Source organism: Oncorhynchus mykiss, chromosome 2 (assembly GCF_057628025.1).
Source record: "Oncorhynchus mykiss isolate SJ-2025 chromosome 2, ASM5762802v1, whole genome shotgun sequence".
Classification (NCBI taxonomy): Eukaryota; Metazoa; Chordata; class Actinopteri; order Salmoniformes; family Salmonidae; genus Oncorhynchus; species Oncorhynchus mykiss.
In genome coordinates, this window is record NC_143023.1 from 83,244,365 (window position 1) to 83,258,599 (window position 14,235).

Below are 14,235 nucleotides of genomic sequence, written 5' to 3' on the forward strand. Positions count from 1 at the left end.
TTTAACCTTTTGTATTATTTTGAGCATGGATTAAAGTAAGTATATTATTTTAGCATCTCTGCCTCCTTGAGTTATTCCTTTGTCATGGTTTGAGTGTGAGTAACTTTTGAACTCTACTGATACACAGATTCCTCACGCAGTGTGTGTGTGTGCTTGCTTGTGTGCATGAACAAAAATGTATAGGTTTGGCATCCAACTCAAGCTAGACAACACTCAACTGTTCTCAAACCTTCTGCTCCATCAGTTCCTGGATGTCCCAGATTTGGCTGTCTACATCGAGGGCTACTTCCTGAAAAACATGGTGGTGCTGATTGAGCTGGAGCCCTTCAAAACACTGTTGTACGACACGCCTCCAGACAGTCCCGCCACCGATGTACTCCTGGACCTGGAGAAGACCCTGGGCATCCGCATCCAGTCCATCCACCTGTCCTCCTCCAAGGGCTCCATTGTCTGATTGGTTGATTTATTGAGCTGCTAATGGGACTGGAACTGTCTGTCTGTCACCATTGACCCCAGTTCAACACATAGCTGTACTGAACCACACTCAACAGTGACACTTTTAAATTGCTTGCTGTGCTAACACGCTATTGCCATTCTCCTGCAGCCTACTGAGCTTTGGGCCGAGCACTTAGGCAAATGGACAGCGCTGGAACCCCAGAAATTGTGAAAAGGAGATTTTCATAGGGCTGAAGTAAAGCTGACTCATCACAGCAATAGTGGGACTATATCGCTGAGATGCAGTGAGGAATGTGTGTGTGTGTGTGTGTGTGTCTGGAATCATTCGTAAAGCCCCAGCCAACATTACTTCTCTCCTTGACATTAGTCTCCAGACTGCAGTCAGACCTGCCATTACTCCACGTGTCTACTGGGCAGAATCATTGTTGGTACTTTTCTCAGCATGGTTCTGCAATCCTACATAGCTTTATAGTCTATTTATAACTGGGCCTAGCCAAACTTAACATAAGAGCAGACCTGAGTTCAATATTATTTGAAATAAAATACTTTTAGCATTTGCTCTAGTCTGCCCGGGGTGTCAGATTGGTGCAGTTTGCACTTTTGTGACTATTCTATTGGTTCCATTGTGCCAGGCAAGCTCAATCACGCCTAGATAAAGTATTTAACATGATTTCAAATAGTATTTGAACCCTGGTCTACTACATGTAAGAGTGATATGTGGATATACTGTATGTCATGTGGTAGTATGTTTTAAGGGAGTCATGCAAAGGAGAGAGGTATTGGGAAATTCTTCAAGCTACGTTTGGGAAAGCAGAAAACACATTTCCTTCCTTCATCCGCTGTTAGAACTGTGTAAATATTGTGAATAAAACACAGAGCTTTGGCTCCTCTTGTAAGTTAATGTATATATCCTACAGATGTTTCTTCTTCTCATGCGTCTACTCATTGGATATGGCTTTATAAAATGTTGTTCTTTTCAATGTGTTATCGTTCTGTATGTTTCAAGTTGCATGTCATGAGAATGACTGTTTTGCTTGTGTTCAGTTTGGTTTAAGAGGGGCATGAGACTTTAAGAGAGGAAGCAGGAACGGTATTGAGGAGCGATATTGTCAGCATGTGTCTCTAAATGTGTAGACGTGTACTGGTGTCTTCATTTCAGGAGAGAACGGTTATGGGCCTGTATTCAAAAAGCGTCTCTGAGTGGGAGTGCTGATCTAGAATCAGGTCCCCCTGTCTATAATCACATTCATTATGATCTAAAAGGATAAAACTGATCCAGCACGCCTACACTGAGACACTTTATGGATAGAGGCCTAGTTCAAAAGATGATCAGGGTCTATCCTAAACCGGAGAAGCGTCATCTGTTGTGTTTTCCAGACATTGTGAAACTACATGTAAATGTGTGACTTAATATCCGTTTCCTCCATAAAGATTAATATAAAGAATGATATGAATCCTCCCTAGATATCAACTGGTTTTCTTGTCTCGAACAACAATCTCAACGATTTTTCCACTGTGAAACCTTAGTAAATGGTCTCCAGTTGTTGTTGGGACCTATGGATTTACCCTCTGGTGTTCTGTCATTAGCTGGATCCCTCATGGCGGAAGGTTTGGGAGTGGTCATGTGACATCACACACTTCACAAGCTGTACTACAGAGAATAAATGACCTTTAGGTTGGATCCCAATTGTCCACCCTCCTCCCAAAGTGTGCACTTGCATACTTCCAGTCATGGATTTCACAGTGGTGGAAACTCCCTTCAGCCAATAGTTACACCAAACCAACTGTTTTAAATCCATGACGGGGAGTGTTCAAGTGCGGTCGGAAAAAAAGGAGAAGGTTGGAAAATCGGGATGTAGCCTTAGACTACAATCCTGACAACTTTGTCTAGCTGCTAGGGAAAGGGGGATACGTAGTTACTTGTACAATAGAATGCATTCAACTGAAATGATTCTTCTGCATTTAACCCAACCCCTCTGAATCAGAGATGTGCAGGGGGCTGCCTTAATCAATGTCAACGGCACCCGGGGAGCATTAGTTGTTGGAGGTTAACTGCCTTGCTGAAGGGCAGAACGACAGATTTTTCCACCTTGCTGGCTCAGAGATTCAAACCAGCAACCTTTTGCTCCTAACCGCTGGGCTACCTGCTACTGTTCAAACTTAACTGTGATCAATAGATATTAATGTCTGTAGCCTAGAATCCAATTCACTATGGTTTAACTTCATGAAAGGGAGCAAATCAGTTTGGATTCTGGGCTACAGTCAGTGAGTCAGTCAGTCAGTCAGCCAATCATTCAGATCAGACAGAAGGGTTGATGAGGGTTGAGGAACATTCTGTCTGTCTGTCTGTCTGTCTGTCTGTCTGTCTGTCTGTCTGTCTGTCTGTCTGTCTGTCTGTCTGTCTGTCTGTCTGTCTGTCTGTCTGTCTGTCTGTCTGTCTGTCTGTCTGTCTGTCTGTCTGTCTGTCTGTCTGTGTCAGTACTGTGGTAGCAGCTAAGTGGGCCTGGCTTGCCAAACAACATATGAATCACAATCAAATCATTACTCCTGATGAATAAGATGAATAAGATGACAGGAATTTAATGACATGCCAGGTTAGTTTGCTCTGGGTTTATTTTCTACACGCCAGGTTAGTTTGCTCTGGGGTTTTTTTCTACACACCAGGTTAGTTTGCTCTGGGGTTTTTTTCTACACACCAGGTTAGTTTGCTCTGGGTTTTTTTTTTCTACACACCAGGTTAGTTTGCTCTGGGTTTTTTTTTTCTACACACCAGGTTAGTTTGCTCTGGGTTTTTTTTCTACACACCAGGTTAGTTTGCTCTGGGTTTTTTTTTTCTACACACCAGGTTAGTTTGCTCTGGGTTTTTTTCTACACAGCAGGTTAGTTTGCTCTGTTTTTTTTCTACACGCCAGGTTGGTTTGCTCTGTTTTTTTCTACACGCCAGGTTGGTTTGCTCTGTTTTTTTTCTACACGCCAGGTTAGTTTGCTCTGTTTTTTTTCTACACACCAGGTTAGTTTGCTCTGGGTTTTTTTTCTACACGCCAGGTTAGTTTGCTCTGGGTTTTTTCCACACACCAGGTTAGTTTGCTCTGTATTTTTTCTACACGCCAGGTTAGTTTGCTCTGTTTTTTTTCTACACGCCAGGTTAGTTTGCTGTGGGTTTTTTTTCTACACACCAGGTTAGTTTGCTCTGGGGTTTTCTTTTCTACACGCCAGGTTAGTTTGCTCTGGTTTTTTTCTACACACCAGGTTAGTTTGCTCTGTTTTTTTTTCTACACGCCAGGTTAGTTTTCTCTGGTTTTCTTTTCTACACGCCAGGTTAGTTTGCTCTGGTTTTTTTTTTCTACACACCAGGTTAGTTTGCTCTGGGGGGGGGGGGGTTCTACACGCCAGGTTAGTTTGCTCTGGGTTTTTTTTCTACACGCCAGGTTAGTTTGCTCTGGGTTTTTTTTCTACACGCCAGGTTAGTTTGCTCTGGGCGGGGGTTTTCTACACGCCAGGTTAGTTTGCTCTGGGTTTTTTTTTTCTACACGCCAGGTTAGTTTGCTCTATGTTTTTTTTTTCTACACTCCGGATTAGTTTGCTCTGTTTTTTTTTCTACACGCCAGGTTAGTTTGCTCTGGTTTTCTTTTCTACACGCCAGGTTAGTTTGCCCTGGGGGGGGGGGGGGGGGGGTTCTACACGCCAGGTTAGTTTGCTCTGTTTTTTTTTCTACACACCAGGTTAGTTTGCTCTGGTTTTTTTTTCACACGCCAGGTTAGTTTGCTCTGGGGGCGGTTTTTCTACACGCCAGGTTAGTTTGCTCTGGGTTTTTTTTCTACACACCAGGTTAGTTTGCTCTGGGCGGGTTTTCTACACGCCAGGTTAGTTTGCTCTGGGTTTTTTTTTTCTACACACCAGGTTAGTTTGCTCTGTTTTTTTTTTCTACACGCCAGTTTAGTTTGCTCTGGGGGGGGGGTTTCTACACGCCAGGTTAGTTTGCTCTGGGGGGGGGGGGGGGTGGGTGTTCTACACGCCAGGTTAGTTTGCTCTGGGTTTTTTTTTCTACACGCCAGGTTAGTTTTCTCTGTTTTTTTTTCTACACGCCAGGTTAGTTTGCTCTGGTTTTTTTTTCTACACGTCAGGTTAGTTTGCTCTGGTTGTTTTTTTCTACACACCAGGTTAGTTTGCTCTGGGCGGGGGGTTTTCTACACTCCAGGTTAGTTTGCTCTGGGTTTATTTTTTCTACACGCCAGGTTAGTTTGCTCTGGGTTTTTTTTTTCTACACGCCAGGTTAGTTTGCTCTGGGCGGGGGGTTTTCTACACTCCAGGTTAGTTTGCTCTGGTGTTCTTTTCTACACGCCAGGTTAGTTTGCTCTGGGGGGGGGGGGGGTTTCTATACGCCAGGTTAGTTTTCCCTGGGTTTTTTTTCTACACGCCAGGTTAGTTTGCTCTGGGTTTTTTTTTCTACACACCAGGTTAGTTTGCTCTGGGTTTTTTTTTTTTTTTTACACGCCAGGTTAGTCTGCTCTGTTTTTTTTTCTTCTACACACCAGTTTAGTTTGCTCTGGGTTTTTTTTCTACACGCCAGGTTAGTTTGCTCTGGGTTTTTTTTTTCTACACGCCAGGTTAGTTTGCTCTGGGTTTTTTTTCTACACGCCAGGTTAGTTTGCTCTGGTTTTCTTTTCTACACGCCAGGTTAGTTTGCTCTGGGGGGGGGGGGGGGGGGGGGTTCTACACGCCAGGTTAGTTTGCTCTGGGTTTTTTTTTCTACACACCAGGTTAGTTTGCTCTGGTTTTTTTTTTCTACACACCAGGTTAGTTTGCTCTAGTTTTTTTTTTCTACACACCAGGTTAGTTTGCTCAGTTTTTTTTTTTTCTACACACCAGGTTAGTTTGCTCAGTTTTTTTTTTTTCTACACGCCAGGTTAGTTTGCTCTGGGTTTTTTTTCTACATGCCAGGTTAGTTTGCTCTGAGGTTTTTTCTACACGCCAGGTTAGTTTGCTCTGGGGGCGGTTTTTCTACACGCCAGGTTAGTTTGCTCTGGGTTTTTTTTCTACACACCAGGTTAGTTTGCTCTGGGCGGGGGGTTTTCTACACGCCAGGTTAGTTTGCTCTGGGGTTTTTTTTTCTACACACCAGGTTAGTTTGCTCTGGGTTTTTTTTTTTTTTACACGCCAGGTTAGTCTGCTCTGGGTTTTTTTTTTTTTTTTACACGCCAGGTTAGTCTGCTCTGGTTTTTTTTTCTACACACCAGGTTAGTTTGCTCTGGGTTTTTTTTCTACACACCAGGTTAGTTTGCTCTGGGCGGGGGTTTTCTACACGCCAGGTTAGTTTGCTCTGGGTTTTTTTTTTCTACACGCCAGGTTAGTTTGCTCTGGTTTTTTTTTTACACGCCAGGTTAGTTTCCTCTGGTGTTCTTTTCTACACGCCAGGTTAGTTTGCTCTGGGGGGGGGGGGGGGGTTTCTATACGCCAGGTTTGTTTGCTCTGGGGTTTTTTTTCTACACACCAGGTTAGTTTGCTCTGGGTTTTTTTTTTTTACACGCCAGGTTAGTTTGCTCTGGGTTTTTTTTTCTACACACCAGGTTAGTTTGCTCTAGGTTTTTTTTTCTACACACCAGGTTAGTTTGCTCTGGGTTTTTTTTTTCTACACACCAGGTTAGTTTGCTCTGTTTTTTTTTTTTTTTCTACACACCAGGTTAGTTTGCTCTGGTTTTTTTTTCACACGCCAGGTTAGTTTGCTCTGGGGGCGGTTTTTCTACACACCAGGTTAGTTTGCTCTGGGTTTTTTTTCTACACACCAGGTTAGTTTGCTCTGGGTTTTTTTTTCTACACTCCAGATTAGTTTGCTCTGGGTTTTTTTTCTACACGCCAGGTTAGTTTGCTCTGGTTTTCTTTTCTACACACCAGGTTAGTTTGCCCTGGGTTTTTTTTTCTACACACCAGGTTAGTTTGCTCTGGTTTTTTTTTTTTTTACACGCCAGGTTAGTTTTCTCTGGTTTTTTTTCTACACACCAGGTTAGTTTGCTCTGGGTTTTTTTTTCTACACACCATGTTAGTTTGCTCTGGGGTTTTTTTTTCTACACACCAGGTTAGTTTGCTCTGGGTTTTTTTTTCTCTACACACACAGGTTAGTTTGCTCTGGGGGGAGGGTTTCTACACGCCAGGTTAGTTTGCTCTGGGTTTTTTTTCTACATGCCAGGTTAGTTTGCTCTGAGGTTTTTTCTACACGCCAGGTTAGTTTGCTCTGGGGGCGGTTTTTCTACACGCCAGGTTAGTTTGCTCTGGGTTTTTTTTCTACACACCAGGTTAGTTTGCTCTGGGCGGGGGGTTTTCTACACGCCAGGTTAGTTTGCTCTGGGTTTTTTTTTTCTACACACCAGGTTAGTTTGCTCTGTTTTTTTTTTCTACACGCCAGTTTAGTTTGCTCTGGGGGGGGGGTTTCTACACGCCAGGTTAGTTTGCTCTGGGGGGGGGGTGGGTGTTCTACACGCCAGGTTAGTTTGCTCTGGGTTTTTTTTTCTACACGCCAGGTTAGTTTTCTCTGTTTTTTTTTTCTACACGCCAGGTTAGTTTGCTCTGGGTTTTTTTTCTACACGCCAGGTTAGTTTGCTCTGGTTGTTTTTTCTACACACCAGGTTAGTTTGCTCTGGGCGGGGGGTTTTCTACACTCCAGGTTAGTTTGCTCTGGGTTTATTTTTTCTACACGCCAGGTTAGTTTGCTCTGGGTTTTTTTTTTCTACACGCCAGGTTAGTTTGCTCTGGGCGGGGGGTTTTCTACACTCCAGGTTAGTTTGCTCTGGTGTTCTTTTCTACACGCCAGGTTAGTTTGCTCTGGGGGGGGGGGGGGGGTTTCTATACGCCAGGTTAGTTTTCCCTGGGTTTTTTTTCTACACGCCAGGTTAGTTTGCTCTGGGTTTTTTTTTCTACACACCAGGTTAGTTTGCTCTGGGTTTTTTTTTTTTTTTTTACACGCCAGGTTAGTCTGCTCTGTTTTTTTTTCTTCTACACACCAGTTTAGTTTGCTCTGGGTTTTTTTTCTACACGCCAGGTTAGTTTGCTCTGGGTTTTTTTTTTCTACACGCCAGGTTAGTTTGCTCTGGGTTTTTTTTTCTACACACCAGGTTAGTTTGCTCTGGTTTTTTTTTTCTACACACCAGGTTAGTTTGCTCTAGTTTTTTTTTCTACACACCAGGTTAGTTTGCTCTGTTTTTTTTTTTTCTACACACCAGGTTAGTTTGCTCTGGTTTTTTTTTCTCTACACACCTGTTAGTTTGCTCTGGGGGGGAGGGTTTCTACACGCCAGGTTAGTTTGCTCTGGGTTTTTTTTCTACATGCCAGGTTAGTTTGCTCTGAGGTTTTTTCTACACGCCAGGTTAGTTTGCTCTGGGGGCGGTTTTTCTACACGCCAGGTTAGTTTGCTCTGGGTTTTTTTTCTACACACCAGGTTAGTTTGCTCTGGGCGGGGGGTTTTCTACACTCCAGGTTAGTTTGCTCTGGGTTTTTTTTTTCTACACACCAGGTTAGTTTGCTCTGGGTTTTTTTTTTTTTTACACGCCAGGTTAGTCTGCTCTGGGTTTTTTTTTTTTTTTACACGCCAGGTTAGTCTGCTCTGGGTTTTTTTTCTACACACCAGGTTAGTTTGCTCTGGGTTTTTTTTTCTACACACCAGGTTAGTTTGCTCTGGTTTTTTTTTTTTTTACACGCCAGGTTAGTTTTCTCTGGTTTTTTTTCTACACACCAGGTTAGTTTGCTCTGGTTTTTTTTTTCTACACACCATGTTAGTTTGCTCTGGGTTTTTTTTTTCTACACACCAGGTTAGTTTGCTCTGGGTTTTTTTTTCTCTACACACACAGGTTAGTTTGCTCTGGGGGGGAGGGTTTCTACACGCCAGGTTAGTTTGCTCTGGGTTTTTTTTCTACATGCCAGGTTAGTTTGCTCTGAGGTTTTTTCTACACGCCAGGTTAGTTTGCTCTGGGGGCGGTTTTTCTACACGCCAGGTTAGTTTGCTCTGGGTTTTTTTTCTACACACCAGGTTAGTTTGCTCTGGGCGGGGGGTTTTCTACACGCCAGGTTAGTTTGCTCTGGGTTTTTTTTTTCTACACACCAGGTTAGTTTGCTCTGGTTTTTTTTTCTACACGCCAGTTTAGTTTGCTCTGGGGGGGGGGTTTCTACACGCCAGGTTAGTTTGCTCTGGGGGGGGGGTGGGTGTTCTACACGCCAGGTTAGTTTGCTCTGGGTTTTTTTTTCTACACGCCAGGTTAGTTTTCTCTGTTTTTTTTTTCTACACGCCAGGTTAGTTTGCTCTGGGTTTTTTTTCTACACGCCAGGTTAGTTTGCTCTGGTTGTTTTTTCTACACACCAGGTTAGTTTGCTCTGGGCGGGGGGTTTTCTACACTCCAGGTTAGTTTGCTCTGGGTTTATTTTTTCTACACGCCAGGTTAGTTTGCTCTGGGTTTTTTTTTTCTACACGCCAGGTTAGTTTGCTCTGGGCGGGGGGTTTTCTACACTCCAGGTTAGTTTGCTCTGGTGTTCTTTTCTACACGCCAGGTTAGTTTGCTCTGGGGGGGGGGGGGGGGTTTCTATACGCCAGGTTAGTTTTCCCTGGGGTTTTTTTCTACACGCCAGGTTAGTTTGCTCTGGGTTTTTTTTTCTACACACCAGGTTAGTTTGCTCTGGGTTTTTTTTTTTTTTTTTACACGCCAGGTTAGTCTGCTCTGTTTTTTTTTCTTCTACACACCAGTTTAGTTTGCTCTGGGTTTTTTTTCTACACGCCAGGTTAGTTTGCTCTGGGTTTTTTTTTTCTACACGCCAGGTTAGTTTGCTCTGGGTTTTTTTTTCTACACACCAGGTTAGTTTGCTCTGGTTTTTTTTTTCTACACACCAGGTTAGTTTGCTCTAGTTTTTTTTTCTACACACCAGGTTAGTTTGCTCTGTTTTTTTTTTTTCTACACACCAGGTTAGTTTGCTCTGGTTTTTTTTTCTCTACACACCTGTTAGTTTGCTCTGGGGGGGAGGGTTTCTACACGCCAGGTTAGTTTGCTCTGGGTTTTTTTTCTACATGCCAGGTTAGTTTGCTCTGAGGTTTTTTCTACACGCCAGGTTAGTTTGCTCTGGGGGCGGTTTTTCTACACGCCAGGTTAGTTTGCTCTGGGTTTTTTTTCTACACACCAGGTTAGTTTGCTCTGGGCGGGGGGTTTTCTACACTCCAGGTTAGTTTGCTCTGGGTTTTTTTTTTCTACACACCAGGTTAGTTTGCTCTGGGTTTTTTTTTTTTTTACACGCCAGGTTAGTCTGCTCTGGGCGGGGGTTTTCTACACGCCAGGTTAGTTTGCTCTGGGTTTTTTTTTTATACACGCCAGGTTAGTTTGCTCTGGTTTTTTTTTTACACGCCAGGTTAGTTTCCTCTGGTGTTCTTTTCTACACGCCAGGTTAGTTTGCTCTGGGGGGGGGGGGGGGGTTTCTATACGCCAGGTTTGTTTGCTCTGGGGTTTTTTTTCTAAACACCAGGTTAGTTTGCTCTGGGTTTTTTTTTTTTACACGCCAGGTTAGTTTGTCTGGGTTTTTTTTTCTACACACCAGGTTAGTTTGCTCTGTTTTTTTGTTTTTTTCTACACACCAGGTTAGTTTGCTCTGGTTTTTTTTTCACACGCAAGGTTAGTTTGCTCTGGGGGCGGTTTTTCTACACACCAGGTTAGTTTGCTCTGGGTTTTTTTTCTACACACCAGGTTAGTTTGCTCTGGGTTTTTTTTTCTACACTCCAGATTAGTTTGCTCTGGGTTTTTTTTCTACACGCCAGGTTAGTTTGCTCTGGTTTTCTTTTCTACACACCAGGTTAGTTTGCCCTGGGGTTTTTTTTCTACACACCAGGTTAGTTTGCTCTGGTTTTTTTTTTTTTTACACGCCAGGTTAGTTTTCTCTGGTTTTTTTTCTACACACCAGGTTAGTTTGCTCTGGTTTTTTTTTTCTACACACCATGTTAGTTTGCTCTGGGTTTTTTTTTTCTACACACCAGGTTAGTTTGCTCTGGGTTTTTTTTTCTCTACACACACAGGTTAGTTTGCTCTGGGGGGGAGGGTTTCTACACGCCAGGTTAGTTTGCTCTGGGTTTTTTTTCTACATGCCAGGTTAGTTTGCTCTGAGGTTTTTTCTACACGCCAGGTTAGTTTGCTCTGGGGGCGGTTTTTCTACACGCCAGGTTAGTTTGCTCTGGGTTTTTTTTCTACACACCAGGTTAGTTTGCTCTGGGCGGGGGGTTTTCTACACGCCAGGTTAGTTTGCTCTGGGTTTTTTTTTTCTACACACCAGGTTAGTTTGCTCTGGTTTTTTTTTCTACACGCCAGTTTAGTTTGCTCTGGGGGGGGGGTTTCTACACGCCAGGTTAGTTTGCTCTGGGGGGGGGGTGGGTGTTCTACACGCCAGGTTAGTTTGCTCTGGGTTTTTTTTTCTACACGCCAGGTTAGTTTTCTCTGTTTTTTTTTTCTACACGCCAGGTTAGTTTGCTCTGGTTGTTTTTTCTACACACCAGGTTAGTTTGCTCTGGGCGGGGGGTTTTCTACACTCCAGGTTAGTTTGCTCTGGGTTTATTTTTTCTACACGCCAGGTTAGTTTGCTCTGGGTTTTTTTTTTCTACACGCCAGGTTAGTTTGCTCTGGGCGGGGGGTTTTCTACACTCCAGGTTAGTTTGCTCTGGTGTTCTTTTCTACACGCCAGGTTAGTTTGCTCTGGGGGGGGGGGGGGGGGGTTTCTATACGCCAGGTTAGTTTTCCCTGGGTTTTTTTTCTACACGCCAGGTTAGTTTGCTCTGGGTTTTTTTTTCTACACACCAGGTTAGTTTGCTCTGGGTTTTTTTTTTTTTTTTTACGCCAGGTTAGTCTGCTCTGTTTTTTTTTCTTCTACACACCAGTTTAGTTTGCTCTGGGTTTTTTTTCTACACGCCAGGTTAGTTTGCTCTGGGTTTTTTTTTTCTACACGCCAGGTTAGTTTGCTCTGGGTTTTTTTTTCTACACACCAGGTTAGTTTGCTCTGGTTTTTTTTTTCTACACACCAGGTTGGTTTGCTCTAGTTTTTTTTTCTACACACCAGGTTAGTTTGCTCTGTTTTTTTTTTTTCTACACACCAGGTTAGTTTGCTCTGGTTTTTTTTTCTCTACACACCTGTTAGTTTGCTCTGGGGGGGAGGGTTTCTACACGCCAGGTTAGTTTGCTCTGGGTTTTTTTTCTACATGCCAGGTTAGTTTGCTCTGAGGTTTTTTCTACACGCCAGGTTAGTTTGCTCTGGGGGCGGTTTTTCTACACGCCAGGTTAGTTTGCTCTGGGTTTTTTTTCTACACACCAGGTTAGTTTGCTCTGGGCGGGGGGTTTTCTACACTCCAGGTTAGTTTGCTCTGGGTTTTTTTTTTCTACACACCAGGTTAGTTTGCTCTGGGTTTTTTTTTTTTTTACACGCCAGGTTAGTCTGCTCTGGGTTTTTTTTTTTTTTTACACGCCAGGTTAGTCTGCTCTGGGTTTTTTTTCTACACACCAGGTTAGTTTGCTCTGGGTTTTTTTTTCTACACACCAGGTTAGTTTGCTCTGGGCGGGGGTTTTCTACACGCCAGGTTAGTTTGCTCTGGGTTTTTTTTTTATACACGCCAGGTTAGTTTGCTCTGGTTTTTTTTTTACACGCCAGGTTAGTTTCCTCTGGTGTTCTTTTCTACACGCCAGGTTAGTTTGCTCTGGGGGGGGGGGGGGGTTTCTATACGCCAGGTTTGTTTGCTCTGGGGTTTTTTTTCTACACACCAGGTTAGTTTGCTCTGGGTTTTTTTTTTTTACACGCCAGGTTAGTTTGCTCTGGTTTTTTTTTTCTACACACCAGGTTAGTTTGCTCTAGGTTTTTTTTTCTACACACCAGGTTAGTTTGCTCTGGGTTTTTTTTTTCTACACACCAGGTTAGTTTGCTCTGTTTTTTTGTTTTTTTTTACACGCCAGGTTAGTTTGCTCTGTTTTTTTTTTCTACACACCAGGTTAGTTTGCTCTGGGTTTTTTTTCTACACGCCAGGTTAGTTTGCTCTGGGTTTTTTTTTTCTACACGCCAGGTTAATTTGCTCTGGGTTTTTTTTCTACACGCCAGGTTAGTTTGCTCTGGTTTTCTTTTCTACACGCCAGGTTAGTTTGCTCTGGGGGGGGGGGGTTCTACACGCCAGGTTAGTTTGCTCTGGGGTTTTTTTTCTACACACCAGGTTAGTTTGCTCTGGGTTTTTTTTTCTACACACCAGGTTAGTTTGCTCTAGGTTTTTTTTTCTACACACCAGGTTAGTTTGCTCTGGTTTTTTTTTTTCTACACACCAGGTTAGTTTGCTCTGTTTTTTTTTCTCTACACACCTGTTAGTTTGCTCTGGGGGGGAGGGTTTCTACACGCCAGGTTAGTTTGCTCTGGGTTTTTTTTCTACATGCCAGGTTAGTTTGCTCTGAGGTTTTTTCTACACGCCAGGTTAGTTTGCTCTGGGGGCGGTTTTTCTACACGCCAGGTTAGTTTGCTCTGGGTTTTTTTTCTACACACCAGGTTAGTTTGCTCTGGGCGGGGGGTTTTCTACACGCCAGGTTAGTTTGCTCTGGTTTTTTTTTTTCTACACACCAGGTTAGTTTGCTCTGGTTTTTTTTTCTACACGCCAGGTTAGTTTGCTCTGGGGGGGGGGGGGGGGGGGGGTTCTACACGCCAGGTTAGTTTGCTCTGGGTTTTTTTTTCTACACGCCAGGTTAGTTTTCTCTGGGGTTTTTTTCTACACGCCAGGTTAGTTTGCTCTGGGGTTTTTTTTCTACACACCAGGTTAGTTTGCTCTGGGTTTTTTTTTTTTTTACACGCCAGGTTAGTCTGCTCTGATTTTTTTTTCTACACACCAGGTTAGTTTGCTCTGGGGGCGGTTTTTCTACACGCCAGGTTAGTTTGCTCTGGATTTTTTTCTACACACCAGGTTAGTTTGCTCTGGGCGGGGGGTTTTCTACACGCCAGGTTAGTTTGCTCTGTTTTTTTTTTTTCTACACACCAGGTTAGTTTGCTCTGGGTTTTTTTTCTACACGCCAGGTTAGTTTGCTCTGGGGGGGGGGGGGGGGGGGGGTTCTACACGCCAGGTTAGTTTGCTCTGGGTTTTTTTTTCTACACGCCAGGTTAGTTTTCTCTGGGTTTTTTTTCTACACGCCAGGTTAGTTTGCTCTGGGTTTTTTTTTCTACACACCAGGTTAGTTTGCTCTGGGTTTTTTTTTTTTTACACGCCAGGTTAGTCTGCTCTGGTTTTTTTTTCTACACACCAGGTTAGTTTGCTCTGGGTTTTTTTTCTACACACCAGGTTAGTTTGCTCTGGGCGGGGGTTTTCTACACGCCAGGTTAGTTTGCTCTGGGTTTTTTTTTCTACACGCCAGGTTAGTTTGCTCTGGGTTTTTTTTTCTACACGCCAGGTTAGTTTGCTCTGGTTTTCTTTTCTACACGCCAGGTTAGTTTGCTCTGGGGGGGGGGGGGTTCTACACGCCAGGTTAGTTTGCTCTGGGTTTTTTTTTCTACACACCAGGTTAGTTTGCTCTGTGTTTTTTTTTTTTTTACACGCCAGGTTAGTTTGCTCTGTTTTTTTTTTCTACACACCAGGTTAGTTTGCTCTGGGTTTTTTTTTCTACACACCAGGTTAATTTGCTCTGGGTTTTTTTTTTCTACACACCAGGTTAGTTTGCTCTGGGTTTTTTTTTCTCTACACACACAGGTTAGTTTGCTCTGGGGGGGAGGGTTTCTACACGCCAGGTTAGTTTGCTCTGGGTTTTTTTTCTACAT

At 43.4% G+C, this 14,235-nt stretch overlaps 1 protein-coding gene across 2 annotated transcripts in view; it reads left to right on the top strand.

Moving 5' to 3' along the window:
* The window catches only part of LOC110497874 (ankyrin repeat- and BTB/POZ domain-containing protein 3-B), a 100,013-nt gene extending 98,094 nt beyond the window's left edge, over positions 1-1,919 (top strand). For both annotated transcript variants that reach the window (XM_036957012.2, XM_036957002.2), the window contains one exon: positions 245-1,919. In XM_036957012.2, the coding sequence (XP_036812907.1) occupies positions 245-454 (210 nt within the window). In that variant the 3' untranslated portion in view covers positions 455-1,919. The remainder of the gene's footprint in view (positions 1-244) is intronic.
* The last annotated feature ends 12,316 nt before the right edge of the window (positions 1,920-14,235 follow it).